This window comes from Larimichthys crocea, chromosome XI, assembly GCF_000972845.2.
Source record: "Larimichthys crocea isolate SSNF chromosome XI, L_crocea_2.0, whole genome shotgun sequence".
In the NCBI taxonomy this organism is placed as follows: Eukaryota; Metazoa; Chordata; class Actinopteri; family Sciaenidae; genus Larimichthys; species Larimichthys crocea.
In genome coordinates, this window is record NC_040021.1 from 13,535,671 (window position 1) to 13,553,086 (window position 17,416).

General features: G+C 41.1%; 1 protein-coding gene across 1 annotated transcript; it reads right to left on the reverse strand.

The window, feature by feature from the left end:
• Positions 1–1,025: 1,025 nt before the first annotated feature.
• coq8aa (coenzyme Q8A, genome duplicate a) lies at positions 1,026–16,608 on the reverse strand. Its single transcript, XM_019279038.2, has 17 exons — positions 16,071–16,608; positions 11,645–11,744; positions 11,191–11,273; positions 10,840–11,081; positions 10,545–10,740; positions 10,360–10,426; positions 7,812–7,886; positions 6,986–7,111; positions 5,646–5,731; positions 5,348–5,488; positions 4,657–4,738; positions 4,364–4,457; positions 4,026–4,167; positions 3,706–3,813; positions 3,515–3,580; positions 3,281–3,367; positions 1,026–3,040 (listed from the first exon to the last, which is right to left on the reverse strand). Exons 2-17 carry the CDS (start codon positions 11,736–11,738, stop codon positions 2,741–2,743), a joined length of 1,989 nt encoding a protein of 662 aa, XP_019134583.1. The 5' UTR covers positions 11,739–11,744; positions 16,071–16,608; the 3' UTR covers positions 1,026–2,740.
• Positions 16,609–17,416: the final 808 nt, after the last annotated feature.

The window sequence follows — 17,416 nt, forward strand, 5'->3', positions numbered from 1 at the left end:
GTTAAGATATTCTGAGGGCAGTGTTTGTTTCTCAGAGACCCGTATGAGAGTCAAACGTGGTTCCTAGAATGCAGCTTAAGAAAGCATATTATGGGAAAACAGCAGATGGTATTTAACTGAAATCAATTAAATTGCCTGAATCTCTTGGCAAGCGTATGCTTCAATAAAAATATTACATCCTTGCAGTGGAAAATATACTTAATAAATGCTGTACATTATTTAGTTGGCAGACACAAAATGAGGGATACTTTTTTTAATAAGCTCATTCAGCCTCAAGAATATGATTTTACCCTGAAGTGTGAGTATACATGTGCAGACTCTGGTGGCTACTATCAATATTGTATATGAGCAATATGCACCTAATGACCATTGGTGCTTTGTGTAATAATTTCTCAATCTAATTACTTTGTTATAGATCTAATAAAGCAGAAATGACATATTAAACATCTTCAAGCAAATGCAGCCTGTTGGGATTCACACAATTATCTGGCTGACTTCAGGCTGGTTATGTTCTGTTTTGCTGTTGAGGGATGATGTCAGTACTTGAGGAACTAATGTGAGCCGTTAGCGGCTGTATGGAAATACAACAGCGCCATGGACTGGACACTGATGTGAGTTACAACAGGCTGTGGATTTAACACAAGTTTGGAATCATTTGAAATTAAAGGATTTTCCAAGCACGGGAAAAGGAAGTGTCAGGGTGACTCAGAGAGGAAAAATAGGAGGGAGGTTAGATGTGTGTGTCTATGTGTCTATGTGCATGCAGTCTACAGTACAAAACAATTCCTGTGTATGAGCACTGGCATGATTCACTTGCCTGGAAGTGAATATGCGTGTGTGTTTTCTCATTTCCCAGGCTCTCTGCCAGTTTTGTCATCGCTGGCCAAGACATTGCTAAATAAGGAAGACAACCACTCTCTGACTCTCCCTACTGTATTTTCACTGAGTTATCCTCCTCTCAAACACACACTACAGCCGCTTAACCTACAGGACACAAGGCATGGACAAAATCTGGGCTATACATACATATACATGTATATATACACACAGAATGAGAGCTGCGTTTTATCAGACTACTACAAACTACTTGATGTCTTCTATGAAGAGCTAGTCCTTTGAAGTAGACTGAAAGTATGATCACACACAAAAACCACATGACAAGTATAGATCAAACATTTACTCTTTTCATACATCATCTTTATCACAACTTTCAGTATAGAATGCATTTAGAAAATTTAAACCATCTTTTCACAGAGTCTTAGATATGAAAAATAAAGTCAAACTACTAGGCACCTCTTTTTTTCCCCCCCAGCTTCACTCCAGACACCTGCATACACACAGCGTGAGTCGAGAGAACTTTCACAGCCACACACCAGCCGGGTGACGGAGGATTTTACACCCGGGAAGGTGTGGAGAGATTACCGACTTGTGGGAGGCAAGGTGAACCCACAAGCCGGAGCTTGTGTGATATCAGGATGAGCTTCTTCCATTAACATTTATGACTAAGCTCAGGCCCAGTCTTTCTTCGAGCCCTCATCTTCTTACAGTCAGCACACGTGGAATCCATACTGAGAAATCTAATTCTGAGCCACAATGCTAACATTTTTTTTGTTCAACTGGAATTCATGAGCTAAATCTGACTCATATATGTGACATGAAGGATAAAAACGTAAAGCAGAAGCACTACAGACGTTCATCCCTTTTCTCCCAGAGGTTCTTTAACACACATAGATCCTGAATGTCATGATAATGGTCATGTGAGACATGCTGATCGCTTGAATCAACGTTCTGACCCACAGATTTCGCCCTAAAAAGCCAAAAGCTATAAACAGCACTTGGATGGCTACACTGATAGAGAGAATATACTACACGTACATGAGCTAAAAATCAGACTTTCTTGTGTGTAAATGTGGACAAATTCCAGTTTGTCGCATCTACAAACGGCTAGATACACCTGAACTCGAACACTTGGCAATGTCTCGACTTGAACACTGAATTTGTGTCTAAACAAACCTTGTTCTTATCAAAGCTGCTACACATATTTTGCCGGCTACATTTAGACCAAACCTGATTAATCATAATTCAGACAGAAAATCTAATCAAATGTCCTTAAAAAGAAACAGAAACCGAAGTATTTGTGACCCAAACGTGTCGGACTTGGTCAATACTGTGACTCATGCTGTCTGACCCTGTGTTAACACCCCATTATTTCATGACTGTGGGGTTTCAGTCCTCTTTCTTATTACAATCAGTGTTTCATAATATTTCTGGCAGTTGACGTTCGTTGGTGTGATCTTCCAAATGTTCAACAAAACACAGCAACACAAAACACACAAAAAGAAGATGCAAGAATCATATTGAAAGCATGAGAAGAGATAAACCTGTTTACATTCATTTTACACCTGAATACACAAGGCTGATAGTCTCTCTCCTTCACGCCCACCTCTTCTCAGTCCATCCTCTCAAGGCCATGTGGAAGTCGGCTGTAAAGCGCTCCAGATGTTGCTCCCTTTCAAACTAAAACTGTGGCTGTAAATATGTAGACGTACTGTTCATTTTCATCGTAGCGGATTGCCCAAAATGACAAAGGTAAGCTGGTTCTCGATGACCAGATGAGGGTAGGTAACTTGACCTCCACTTTGCTGTGCTGCGTCTTCACAGCCCCATACCCCACCGTCAACTTGCACTTTGCCGTTGGCCCAAAGATCTGACCATCAAAGCCCGACACTTGAGGATTTGTTTAGGCTGACTGAGATGGCGAAGGTGTGCGGCCTTCCCAGTACTTCTGATATGCCGTTTGAAACATGTTACTACACTTCAGCTTCGCGTCCAGCCGAGAGCAGATGAGGAAGGAGCCGCCCATCTTACGGTGGAGTGAGTACGTCTCCTCGGGAGGCGGGGTGAGCCGGTGTTTGAGCATCACCGGGATTAGGTTGTGGATTCTCTCGGTGGTGGACTGGGAACCGAATTCGAAGGGCTCGGTGGAGGCAAAGGCCTCGCCGAGGATCATCACAGCATCCACGTGGGCGTTTATCATTGCCTGGACACAGGGAGGGGAAAACACACTGCATAGTTAGTCTCTGCTAATGAGAGGTAATTTTTTATAAATCAAAAAGGAACATTTGCTGCAGAAACTTGCCTCCTTTGTTCATTTTTCTTTAACTATGACACTGCTGCTTTTCTGCAGAGTTTCTTTGGGCTATTTCAGTGTCAACATGATTCTATGGGTTATGATTGGTAATATAGATACAGAGAGACAGGCAGATAAAGCAATATTTACCTTGGACTCATATCCAGTCAGGAACTTCATCTCGATAGATTTTTTCAGAACTCCCTCTCTGTTGCCCTCAGCAGCTGAACGGATTATCTACAATCACAAAACAGGTTATGAATGTTACCACCATCGCCTCAATGTCTGTTTCTCTCACATTTTGTGCAACATTATCTGTATAATTGGGGTAATTTCACAGCAATACTTCCACACGTTAAACCACGGCACACAACATAATCTTACCTCTATGTACAAATCTGTGAAACTCAGATCAAATCCTCTCGTGGCTCCAAAGTCCAACAGCGACACCTAGAGGGACACAATCAAATGATCACTTGTCATTTTCATTGCTCTAAATCTCAATGCTATGTTATCATTATTATTATTAATAGTAGCATAAGTAACAGCAGTATTTAGCCTGTAGGCGGACTCACCCTGTGTGTCTGTGGATCATAGAAGAAGTTGGACCAGTTGGGGTCAGTCTGCATGTACCTGAACTCAAACAGCTCCCTGAGGCACAACATCAGGATGTTCTCACAGATCTGTAACACAAACGTACACTGTTGTTCACTGATGTAATGAATACCACAAGAGACCCATTCATCATCCGTCTATGTATTTATTTATTGATCAGAAAGAGACTCATTCTCCATCTCCAAACACATTAACTAACATGGCCCTCCCCCAGATGAGTGCATCCATTACTCAGCTAAATATCTATCGATCCCTTCATCTGTCTGTTTGCCAGCTGTACCTCATTCTTCAGCTCCTGCGAGAGGTTCTCAGCCTGATCCAGGGGAAACCCGGGGACAAGCTCTGTGGTCAGGACGTGGCTGCCGCTCAGCTCATCGATCACCTCTGGGACATAGAAGAACGGATGATCCTTCAATAGCTCCCTGGATCAGACAGAATAGAGACGACACATAAATTTGACCTCATGGAGTATTAAATCTAGATATAGTTGGCTGTTGCCTGGGCTGGATTTTTAAAAGAGACCTTTAAACCGTAAACTTTGTATGATATGAATCAATGCAGTGGAAAGAGAAGCGTGTTGTGTTAAATAGAAATAGACTTTTGCTACTGAGGTCTCACCTGAATTTCTTTGCACACTGGGCTTCTCTAATATAATCACACTCTAGTGTTAACTCTCTTCTCATGACATCTATGAGATGCTCTGGAAACAGACCTAAAAGGGAGATGAAGACACAGAGGAAAGGGCAATGTAAGACAAGCCATCAAATGCCAGTAAAACGATACATAAAGATTCAGTAACTGAGGAGTGTACAGTGTTACAGGAGTAGGTGGAGAAGTTCAGCTGTACATGTGCTAGAAGGTGATCATGCTTGCGTCTGCACGTATGACTGAGTGTCTTTTTAGGTGTTTACCTTCAGGCAAGGCATTACTCATATTCAGCACCGTCATCAGGTTGTTGACGTCGCTGTTGATACTCTGAGCCACACCGGGATACTAACCAACAAACACATACAGAAGAAGAAAAGAAAATCTTTAGTTTTTAAATTTAATTTAATCATCAATCAACATCTTTGGTGTCACTTACATCTTTGTACATTTGTGTTTTTATTCCTAATTTCACTCCAAAATACAGTAATGACCCCATGTAATGTTCAGTAATCTAATGACTATTTGTTAATGACCCCATGTAATGTTCAGTAATCTAATGACTATTTGTAGTTATAGCATAATATAACAGTATCTTTCACTGGGACTGCAATTATTATGGAAATTGAGATTAAAATAATACTATTTATCATTTAATTATTACTGGCAAATCCTCCATAAGTTTAAATTCATTTTTAACTATTAAGATTTGCATTTAGGCAGATAATCTGTGAATAAAGTAACTTTAGCACGGTAAAAATACACAACAACTGATCAGCAAACACACCCGAGAGATCACAATCAGTGTGGTTTGTCTTTAAAAGATGACAAACACATGTGAGACACGCTCCAGTTACAGTGTTTATCTTAATAACACAGGAATGTACTGTGTACACACACACACACACACACGCACACACACACGCGCGCACACACACGCGCACACACACACCCTACCTGTATTTTCATGGCCACCTCCCTGCCATCCTTCATCCTTGCCAGGTGAACTTGACCGATGGACGCTGCTGCGAACGGACGGTCCTCAAACGATTCCAGCTTGTCTCTCCAGTTAGGACCCAGGTCGCTGTTCAACGCTTTCTACAGACAGACATGAACAGCTGAGGCTCGTCATGTTCAACTCAATATGTCGTTGTCGAAAACTGTCCCCATTTAGTAAAACATCTGGAGTTTCCAGATGGAGGAGTTACATCACTTATCCACATATAAAAGATAAAAAGAAAGAAACGACTCTTACTGTCATTTGTTTGATTGGCATGAAGTCAGCACTCTGTCTTACACGGTCAAAGATCTTGGCGAGTTGAGGGTTGATGAATGCATCATCTGAAATGCAGAAACACACATCTATCTATAAAAAGCTAAAACCGCCTGGCAGCTCCGAAGATGATGCTGGCTGACGACGTGAAGAATAGTTTCATCTCAGTCAATCATTGTAAACTTTATTATCAGTTTTAAAATAGTTTCAGACACCTCAAGGTTAACACTATTTTGGACCAGTGCTAAAGGGTACAGTGGTTAGATGCATAAACGTTGGGTCACAACTGGATTCCTGGCCTGACAGATAAATGTCAGCTGTGATTTTTAACCTGTAGGTTTACTTGAGTCCAGTAGTGGTGATATTTCTTTAAGCTTATATAAAGACTATAAATCTTATTAACCCTCTTTATTCTCTGTGGGAGAAGTAGTGTCAGTGCGTGTAAAGAAAACTAACGCAACCTCTTTCTGTGATTTAAGAATAAACCTGTCAACACCTCAGAGATAAAGTGACGCTCTGCGCCAGTGCCTGCAAACACACACACACACACACACACACACACACACACACACACACACACACACACACACACACACACACACACACACACACACACACACACACACACACACACACACACACACACACACACACACACCAAAGGACAAGGGTCACCAGCCAAGGTCAGGCAGTGGGCGCAAAGGACATAAACAAAAATAATAATGCGTTTAACCCGACCCGTTCCTGTCTGCACTAGCTCTGTGCCAATATGTTTACTGCCGCCGTCCTTACAGTCTTTAGCTTTATCTGGTGCATGTGTGCAAAACATAGACAGGTATTGGCTTACACCGTAACTTACTTTCAGCTGCTGCTACCTGCAGGTTTCTGCCCGTGTGCAGTTACAGCTCTATGAAACTGACCTACACTGGAACAGTCTGGCACTCACTCATCAACAAAAATCCGATCTTTGGGCCAACTTTCCTTGTTGACAATTCTCTGTGGTCCAGGGTTTCTGGTGCTGAATCATTTGACTACAGGAATAGTATATATCCTAAATATGGATGGCTATCTGTAGCCTTCACAGCTCGTGGAAACAATAAATGTGTACTTCCTCGTTTCCTCATCATAGTTTGCATTTCAACACGGTTGTCACAATTAAAGCAAGGGACTCATCATTTATTCTCATTCTTCGCATCCTTTGTCGCTTTGATATTTTCATGCTGCCTCATTTCTCTTTTAATTTCTACCTCCTCTATCGCACACCACCTACTCTCCTTTTCTTTATGAATCAATGCGTGTATGTGTGTGTGTTCGTCACACACCTTGAATGCTGAGCATCTGTCCCAGTTTTAATGCAGCTCCTCTGACTTTACACAAAGTTCTGACGATGCGTTCAGCGTTAGCCTCAGACAGGAAGGGACTTGAGTCCAGAACACCTTTTTTGTCGCCTGTAGTGAAGTACAAAACAGAGCACAAGACGACAAGAAAAGAGGATGTTATTAAAGTTTCATCTACATGTGTTAAGATAACGGTGTAGCACTTCTTGTTTTATGTACAGGTGAAGTCATTTGGCATTGATCAATATCAACAGAAACAGGTTTAGGCTCCGGTTTATACACAATATGCGCATGTGTTTGTGTACATATCCCAGCAGGTGTGTGTGTCTGTGTGAATATATGTCAGTAGGTCGTCAGGTAGTCAGTTTACTGTGTCTGAAGCTGCCTTCAGAGGCTTTAGCAGAGATTTACCCCCCACACACACTTAAGTGCCACAGATTTACGTCCATATGTTTTAGGATTAGCAGGCGCGCCGTGCAGGGCAGGAATGTCTGTTTACAGTAGGTACAGTGGTGAGGGAGAGAGGTGGCCTAGTTGTGCTGCTGGGATACTCAAAGTGTGTAGCATGTATCAACATGCCTGAATGATGAACACTGGGGAAATGATGTAGCTTTTATGGTGCTATTAATCAGGAAGACAGTCATAATATAACTATGTTATGCTGAGCCAAACAAAAACAGACATACCAGTCCTCACAGGCACACGTCACTTATGACTTTAATATCAATTATTTAGACATTTTCTGTATAAATAAATGTCTGAGAAGGCCAACTGTTGATACTGTGTAAACAAGGGTGTGTCTTTGTGTTACCTGCCACATCATTGTGTCTGATGGTCTTCTTGGCAACTTCTGCCAGGGCTCCGATACCCAAACCTACAGCTAGACCTGGTGGAAACACACACGACAACACACTTGCGAATATGGACAAACAAACAATCACACACTAATGTAACAGAGCACATAAAGTTGTAAAATTATGTCACATAAAAATAAAGTTCATCGTACAGATAAACACACACCAGAGACACAAAAGCACAGAGGCATGCAGTGCTGCTGTCAGTTCATCCTTTTACAGTCAGCTGCTTTAATGGCACCTCCATCATAAACATGTCAGAATATTTCACCAGCGTTCACTGATGTTTTTGTGTCTGTATGACGCTATCTGTTGCCCTTTAATGAATGTTTCCTGTCTGTGTCAACCCATCAGAGCATGTGGAGATCATATCAATAACGCGTTGTAATAATAAAGCTGCAGAAATAGATACTGAAAAGGAAAAAAGCGAGCCTGCACAAGCCAGCGACTGTTTTTGAGCACGGTCCTTCAGCCTTACATAACTCAGCATTACATCATCAGTTAGTCAGCGGTCTCTGTACTGACAAATCCGAGATCCAACGGTAGAGGGACAAATCAGGACAGTGTGCTGCTGTATCTCGTGAACAAGTTGACTGAGCGTTTCTTCACTGGTCAAAAACATGTCATCACCTCTATTGTTGGGAACGGGTTGGACCAGAGGAGAAAGTGTTGAGATGTGTTGAACTCTGTAAATGCATATCTGTGTGACCTGATATGGTTTTGTCTTACTCTTTCCCTCCAAAGGTCTTCTGTCAGCACACTATTTGTGTCGTCCTGCTTCAGTCGGTATTTAAAATGCACGGCAGTAAATTCAAACTTAAACACATTAACTTAAAAAAGGAGATGAGCCAGCGTCATGCCGTTGTGTGTTTATGTGTGTATGACCTTAATCAGCCAAAAGGAGATCAGATCAGTATTTCCTGCATCATCTCTGAGTGACAAAACCTTTTACAGACCAACCACAGGTGCCTGTCAATCATTTGAGACAGCCGTGTGTTTAAAACACGATTCCTGTTCCTTCATTTTGTACTCACAGCAAGAAAAACTCAAACATATCGTCCTCACCTTTCAAAATGGTGATTTACATGGCAACAGCAAGGAGACGTCCAAGCAAGGTTGCTAAAGTCGCTGTTGCCAGGAAACATGCCGACAGATTTCTGAACGTAAAAAACACTTTGCTGCTTGTTCTCAACCTTTTCAGCTGCATTCTTTCTCCACTTCAGAGTTATGCAAGTTTTATTCACGGCTTTGTCAACAAATGTTGAGTGAAGGACAGGCTGAGGACACATTCCTCCTCCTCCCCCCCTTCCCGCTGCCCTCCTTACTCCGACACCTTCCTAATGTTACCACTGTCAACATGCTGAATCAATTCGGCTCAGCGTTTTCCGTCCCGTTTGTTCGGTATTAGCTGCGGTTAAATTCTGCTGCGTATATTAGTGTTGGCAGTCCAGATTCTGTCTTAGGTTCATGTTTGTAAATGGTTTATGATCTCCCTCACACATACTCTGTTCAAGTTTATGCCACCTGTTAACGTATCCGTCATCTGCCTGAAGCGAAGCTGCGTCTGAGGACTGTTTTGAGCTGTTCACTGCACTTGAATATCGCTGAAAACATCCTATCTAGATCTAGAAGTTGTCACTTGAACATGTCAATATTACATTTAATATTTATTGCTAAATTGTTTGTTTTAATCCCATTTGGTTGGTCTGTTGGATATTTAAACAGTTTAATTTTTCTCTCTGTTTTAGATTTACTCTTATGGCGGATTAACAGTCTTTTAATGTGTTTAAATATGTTACGCCTAACAGGCTGAAAGAACGGATAACATGGTCCAACAGAAGATTAGCTCACACACAACAATCTGCTCACACAGATTTTATTACAGCTGTCTTCTTTCGCAGTCTGTAGATGACTATCAAGTGTTTTTATTTGCACAAGAGCACAGGTCCATTAATAAGGGCGAGATTAGAGAGCTTAATCTAAATCAGTATGTGTGTTTAAGTCCAGGATCTGACACTTGACTTGTTAGTTCCTGCGTATTATGCTTCTCTCATTTCATTTGAACTCTTTGTGTTTTGTTCATTTCCTGTAGACTTGACGTTAATCACTGTGTAGACTTTCAGAAAGTCATGCGCTGACATAACAACACCAACTGCCTTGAACACAGTGACCCCTTTTTACTGTGGGGGTCGTAGGTTACAGTCAGACTTAAGATTACAAGTTCAAGTTTCCTGAACTTCACCAACTCAATTACATGTCTATTTGTTTTTACTTTGTGACATCGTGTAGCTAAACTAACCAAAGAGAAACCACATGTTTGATTTCCTGTTCTAATATTAACTTAGAGGTAGATTCAATTATGACTCATCTTCTCTATATACTTTAATGAATGATAAAGTGATCATAAAATGCATTATTTTACTGACAAACTGAACAGACTGTATGAAAAAGTTGCTGACTCACACACAGCCAAGATTCAGACAGAGTAGTAAAGAGTTAAGTTACCTCCAAAGTTGGCCAGTCTGCTAAGCCGAGTCACTGGCACTTTCCTCTCTCTGGCTCTCTCACTTAACTAAAGAAGACAAACCAGTAAACAATATTGAATAACAAAGAAGATGTATGGAAAGATACATGTTTACATCAATGTCTATGTGCGTTTGTGTTTAAGAATAAGGTCTGAGGAGGATCACCATCTGTTTGTGCGGTTTGCTCTCAGCCCTCTTGCTCTGTCTTGCTTTCTCGATGTCTTCAGCCGTCAGCCCTCCGACCGTGGACGGGTCCTGATGGTAGCTCCTGAGCTGGCTGACCTGATGCTGGCAGTAAAGCTGCCCCCACAAATGCTTTTTCAGACTGTGGTTGTAGAGACGTTGATGTCCAATGAAACGTCTGTCACACCCAAAGCAAACATGATTACCTTTAATCTCCAAAAAGCAGCAAAAATGTGTGCACTGTCAATTGTAATTAAGTAAGAGGGTATATTTATACCTGGCATCTTGGTGGTAGGATCTGGTGTGTCCACTAAACTGTTTGCTGGGATCTTTGTATCCGTCAAACAACGACTGTTTCCCTTCTCCTGCTCCTGCTCCGTGATGAGTTCCTGCACCATCACTACTTCCTGTGTGATCTGCTGTGAAGTCTTCCTCCCTGAACTCTGAGGTCGTGAAGTCGTCCTGAGGAAAGTCAAACTCTGACTCTGATGAAGAGGTCTGCTGCTGGCCAGTCACCTCCTGTACAGACACATACATAAAGACTCATAAGAGATTTGACACTGAATGAAACACTAAACAGTTCATGCTAAACTATGCTGCCAATTAGCACAATAGTATCTACACACACCTGCATTTTCATCATAGCAGCAGAGAGGCCTTGTTCAGCAGCCGACTGGACACTTTGGACTGCAGCACCAACTCCTGGGACTCCTGGGTTAAACACAAGAAATACTATTATGCACACATAATAAGCGCCTGGTAAAAAAAAATACATGAAAAGTCAGTTTAAACAAGCTAAATGTTATCTACCAGGAAAACTCAATAATGTGGCAGCAGATGTTGTATTACCATTTCTGTATAAGTAGCTATGGTTTACTATCTATGTTACAATTATCTTGTGTGTATAAAGTGTATAATATTTTTGAGTCTTTTATTCTCATGAAATAATGTCTGAAATGTACAGTACAGTGGCTTCACTGCTGAAACTTCCTTCACATGACAATGTGTCCATACATTAGCAACAGAGGAAACAACTGAGTATTTTAACATGTAGGAAGTAAATAGGTAAATGCTGAATTTACCTGCTGCACTGCGCATGGTGGTGCTCTGAGTCTCGACAACAGCCTGGCTCAGCTTAGCCAAACCTCGCATCAGTAACATCATATCGCCCGCCATGATGGACTAGAGACGGAGAAAAGGACAGAACAACAATTAGAAATACAGAGACATGCAGGGTGAATATCAGAGTTCAGCTACAACCATCTGTGGTAGGCCTGGTAGCATGGAGAGGCATATTGTTCACAGACAAATGAGGTCAGATATATAAATGGATTAGATCAATTTGTCAGTAAAAGTGATGAGAATGGAGACAAAGATAGACGGACAAGGAAGCCACTGGAAAGAGAAACAAAACCTGTCGTCAACACATATACTGCTGCTAAAACAAAAACAGGCACACTCACAGCTGCCACATCTTGAGATGACTCTAATACTTTGTCTAAAAATACTCATGACCTGCAATCCTTGTGTGTGCACCACACACACACACACACACATAAGAAAGGAAGGGGGGGAATACCGGGCATGCATGTGTGCGGTGAAGATATTTGTATCTGGTCCAGGGCTGCGTCTAAAATGTCACTGGAAACTGGGAGGGAGGAGTTGGAGCGCTGCTGGCTCTTACAGCTATTTCTGTGAGTGAGCAAATGTGGCTGCACATGTTTGGTTCGTGTACAAGATGTGCCGTCACACATTTCTTCTTCCCGTTTCTTTCTGTAACCAATATGGCTGTGAGACTGTCTTCTATTAAAAGGTCATTTCTTTCCAAGAATCAAGCTGTTTTTATATTTAACAAAGAGTTATGACAATAAAGGCAGAGGTGATAATGCTTACAACTCAAGGTCCATTTCAGACACAAATAAATTTTAAATTCACCCCTCTAATCTCTCCATCTCTTATCTAAACCACTTTGGTCTAGCTGCATTCCTCTCTGCGGTATTATTGAGTGTGTTAAGTGTGTTACAGGTGCCGTTTTGTGGGTGTGACAACATGCTTCAACGCTGCTAAGCTGGGATTCAGGCCAATGGAAAGAGCCGTTGCTGAAAGGGTCGAAGCAATGTGTGAGTGGTGGTATACACGTACACACACTGAGTCAGTAAGTGGGTCATCCTTCCTCCTTTAGGGCTACTCTGTGTCTTCCAACAGTGGACTGAAGACTTGCGGTAGCATACATTGTGACACAAAAGGACCAAAAAAAAAAAAAAAATAGACATCTTTTTTTTATTGCTGTCTTATTTATGTACTTACGAGTACACTAGTAGCCAAATAACAGAAACAAATCTGACTTTCTCTGCAGCTTTGCACAATAAGCTTTGTGATTTAGCAGAGCTAAGCTGAGCAAGTTGGTTCCCTAAAATAGGACTGGGGATCAACGGCAGCCCCAAAGTAAAAAAAAATAAACACACACACACACACACTCTGACAGTAATCATTTAACTATTTAACTGTGTTTAAATGTGCTTAATTTCAAGAATGCATTATTGAAGTTGTATTGTTTGTGACCGTCTGTAAAACACCTAAATGCTGACTTTGCTGAACTGCTGTCTATTATCTGCAATGACCTCGACTCTGTGTAGTTTTTGTTTGTGATATTAACATTCATGTTAACAATCAGCAGGACACCATCACTAAATAACCGTGTCTGCGTAACTATGGACTGATTGAAGTGAATTATTCATTCATACCCTGTTGGCAGTTGTAAATTACCAATGTCCTTGTATCTACTTAAAACCAGTTAGATTAGCATGACAGTTTGATCCCATCAACTATATAACATCAGAGGAAATCCTACTCCTGGAGCCTTCATATTCAAAAACGTTTTAACTGCAGGGCAAACCTTCTTCTCTACTCTCTGTTCTATTTGCGATTCCATTTCCTCACAGCCCCTGAAAACTGCAGTTAACAACCCAGACAACCCGCTAATGAGCAATTATAGACGTCAAACACAGTTCACCCAGTAGGCTCAAGTACTGTACTGTTGTCTTTAAAAGGGTCTCAGTAGCAGTGGACGCCTGCATCCCTCATGTCTTTTTATATTGTCCATATATTGTGTAATGTTCATACTTACACAATATTCATATAAAAACTGTTCATATAAAAAGGTCCGTAAACACAGACTGTTTGTCCTGCAGTAATACTGCAGGTATTGGCGTGTTTCAAATATCAATAAAAAGATAATAAAAGACTGATTTGTGAGTCAACACAGCATAGCAGCAAGATCCTGCAAGATCCTGCTGGTATGTTGGGAATTTAAGTAGGAATTTGTTCTGGGGCAAAGAAACCCACCAACACAAAGCTACATATCATGGAAAATATTTTATATATATGTACTTATAACACTTTTATCAACATGCATTTCTGCAGGATCCAGAGTTGTGAATAGGGGTTGAATAAATTTCACTTGCATAATCTGATACTATTGGGAGAAGTTACTGTTGCCCAATGTAATCTATTGAGCAATTTCCTATTTGTCAGTGAGGGTGTGTTGCCTCAGTAGGTGTAGACAAGCTGCTTTCTTTCTCTGCAACAGTGCAAACAAGTGATCTATCAGAAACAAAGGTCACATATCAAAAACCCAAATAATCCTGTAGAGAGGAGAGCAGGACTGAAAGGTCACTTTTGATGCCTAGTGGGCGAGAGGTCACTACAAGGTATTTGTGAAAGCACACTGACTGGGATTATACTTGGTATTGTACGGTGAATACACATGCACACACCTAAGCCTCAGTTGCTGTGTGGGCTCTGCTGTTGTCCCTTCCATAAGCTGTTGACTCAATGCTGTGAAAATAGTCGGCACCGCAGCCTGAGTGTGCGTCTATATCCATGTGCTGTTCAGTACACCTCATGGCTTACCAACAATCTCTCGTCACTGACTTTAACTACTGGTCCTGAGCCAAAAGTGGCAAATGTTTCCCTTGTTACTGTGCAGTGGTAGTCACCACAGCAGCAGATTTCACCACCACAAATAAGGGAGACGTGAGGAAAACCATGTTTCCTTTAAAACTACAAAAAAGGAGAGTCGGTGCTCTGTTGAACAGGTTATCAAATTAAAAAAAAACGGTTCTTTTGATGAAATATGTACTAAAACAACAGCAATCCTCTGTCGAATTGAGACCAAGGTGTATACTGAATATGATATTTCACAGTTAAAAACAAACTAAAAGTGCCTTTGAATGGACAAACTATGTAAAAAACCGCCACTGACTACTGATACAGTACACAGAAGCAATGTGTTGTTGAGATGCTGATACAGTAAGTATGATTTTATCTTTCTGTGGTACAGCAGGACAGAGTCCAGAATAAATTTCCCTACGGGGATGTTAAATCTTATCTGCTCCTACATTTTTGATAAACTAATATCAGTCACTGTATCAGTCAGGCTCTGATGTGGTGTAGATATTATACTACGGCTCCAAATCTCAAGTCATTCATTCACACACTATGCACACATGCAGAGAGCGGATGTACACATACATGTGTTAACAACCGCATGTTTATTTAAAAGGATTTAGCAACCAAATGAATAACTCTCGCCTCACCCTCCCCTGTTTAGAGTACAGGAGAAACTATGGAGGCAACAAAAAACATGGAAGACTATCTATATAGCTATATAACGGAGACAGTGTTAGGTTTTTCTGACAGTTTCATATGGCGGACCCCTCCCTCTGTCGATATAAAAGACTAATTTTAAAGATGAAAAACAACATTTCTTAATTTCATATACTTGAAAACATACTTATGAGTACTGGACACACATTGGACCTTAAAAGAGATCCTTTACATTCAGAAATTTAAATGCAAAAAAAAAAAAAAAAAAAAGTATTTGTACACATTTTATTAGTAGTTGAAACTATTGACAATGTTTTCTGGTGAAAAAAGTAACTGAAATTAAACCAAAATATTAAGATTATTGCAGAATAACAAACAAGGCAAAATAGTTTCCAGTTGGACACAGAGCACTAAGACATGATCTTCAAAAGCACAAAGTTAAACTATACCTTCAGTATGGTTAGAAACAACAGTTTCACTTCACTTTATCAGAGTTATGCTACATGAAACCATTTCCAATCTGTGATCGTTAACTTCCTCGTGGGTGTTAAACCACGACAGGCTACAATAACAAACGCGTGCCACGTTGTTAACATGGCATTAGTTAAACCAACGTTTGAGCTGCTTTAAAACCACTGAAAATGAAAGAAATCAGCTGGTTTAATAGTTTTGTCTGCCGGGTATCTGAGTGAATAACGTTGAATCACGTTGTCAGGTCGGTAAAGTTTGCAGAAGTAACAGAGCAGCCATGAAGGAGAGGCCCGACTGCGCGCTGCAGAGGATTTAATGTTGAACCAGTTTAGCAACGCTGAAACGGGATTATAAACACGACCAACCGAGGAAACAACACTTAACCGAGCATATATTAGCTAATGCATGTTAGTATTGACTTATACTCACCAGCAGCTGTCGTCTCCGCTTTTTTCCCCCACCCCAACTCAACCAGAACAGACCAGACGAGGTCAGCGAAAAAGGCGAGGCAGGCTAATGTTTATGTTATAGTGCAGACAAAGCTGGGCAGGGGGACACGGTTTAATAGCAGCAGGAGCTGCAGGTTGGTTGGTTGTTGGTCGTTGTCCTCCTCCTCGCTGCTGGCAGTGTTTAATCCAGTCTGTCTCTCTCTCCTACACGAGGTCAAACCTTATTTACCAACTTCACTGGAGCACCCAGAGCCGTCTATCAACGCAACCCCCACCCCTACCTGACCTTCCCTCTGCTTGGTCACACAAACATGAACATTTAACACCAGATCCTGCAGAAATGCTTCATAAAACTGCATGCATTTTAATGAATATGCTATAATGTTTTCTTGCAGTTATGCACGCACGCATCAACCCCGTTTCTTCCCCTCTGAAATCATTAAATCTCCTTCAGTGATCTGACCTCATTTCCCCAGCATACATACAAACAGACTAGTGTATATCCACGCAGATGCACCACAGCCAGCTCTGATTAACTTTATTTATACACGGCTCTGGTCTTTCTCCTCCCGCTCTGCTTGTCCTCTCTTCCTATTGGTCCTCGTCGGCTGTTGACAGGAGGTGGGTACTGAAATGCGGCTCCTGATTGGTTCGTCTCGAAAGAAAAAAACAAAGTGCACGGTTTTGTACTGCGTGTTCAAGCCTGGCGTTCTGTTATTGACAATAACTGCACGTTTGACGCGGAGCACGTGACCAAAAAGCAACAGCATAATGCACACAGAAACACAAACAGCAAGAGCGCGCCAAACATGAAAATAAAAGGACATGTGCGGTGAAACAGGCCTCTGCTGCCATCTACTGTTAATGATAAGAGGGCAAAAACCCAAACTGCCCTGATTGATTGTTATTAGACCCACTTGTTAATTAAAAGGAGTAATTATACCATGAAAAATGTTAATGACATTAAATTAATTGATTGAGTTATTACTGAAAAAATAAATATATGGAGAGAAGAGGGAATACAATATATGTTAAGAAGAGATGGGGAAAATAATTGCGTATAAATATTTCAGAAACTGGAAAACAGTCTACAACATCTTCACATGTTTGGAGACAACATTGATGGAAGAGTTAGATTAGACTCTATTACACCAAAAGTTAGGTGGAAACACCAGCACAACCATGTTAGAGACACTGTAGAGCAGTAAATGTAGACTATTCACATGTATGTTGGCTATGTTCTGGAATTGTACAATTTTAGGGAGATGTTCATGTGGCTATTGTTGAGATCCTGGGCTATTAAATACCTATGTTGTGCTGTATTTT

Coding starts and splice junctions, on each gene's coding strand:
- coq8aa (XM_019279038.2), bottom strand. CDS start 11,738: ATGGCGGGCGATATGATGTTACTGATGCGAGGTTTGGCTAAGCTGAGC. Junction 7,887..10,359: donor CAGACTGGCCAACTTTGGAG/GTAACTTAACTC, acceptor TGTTTCCACCAG/GTCTAGCTGTAGGTTTGGGT. Junction 3,368..3,514: donor TCACAGATTTGTACATAGAG/GTAAGATTATGT, acceptor TTGTGATTGTAG/ATAATCCGTTCAGCTGCTGA.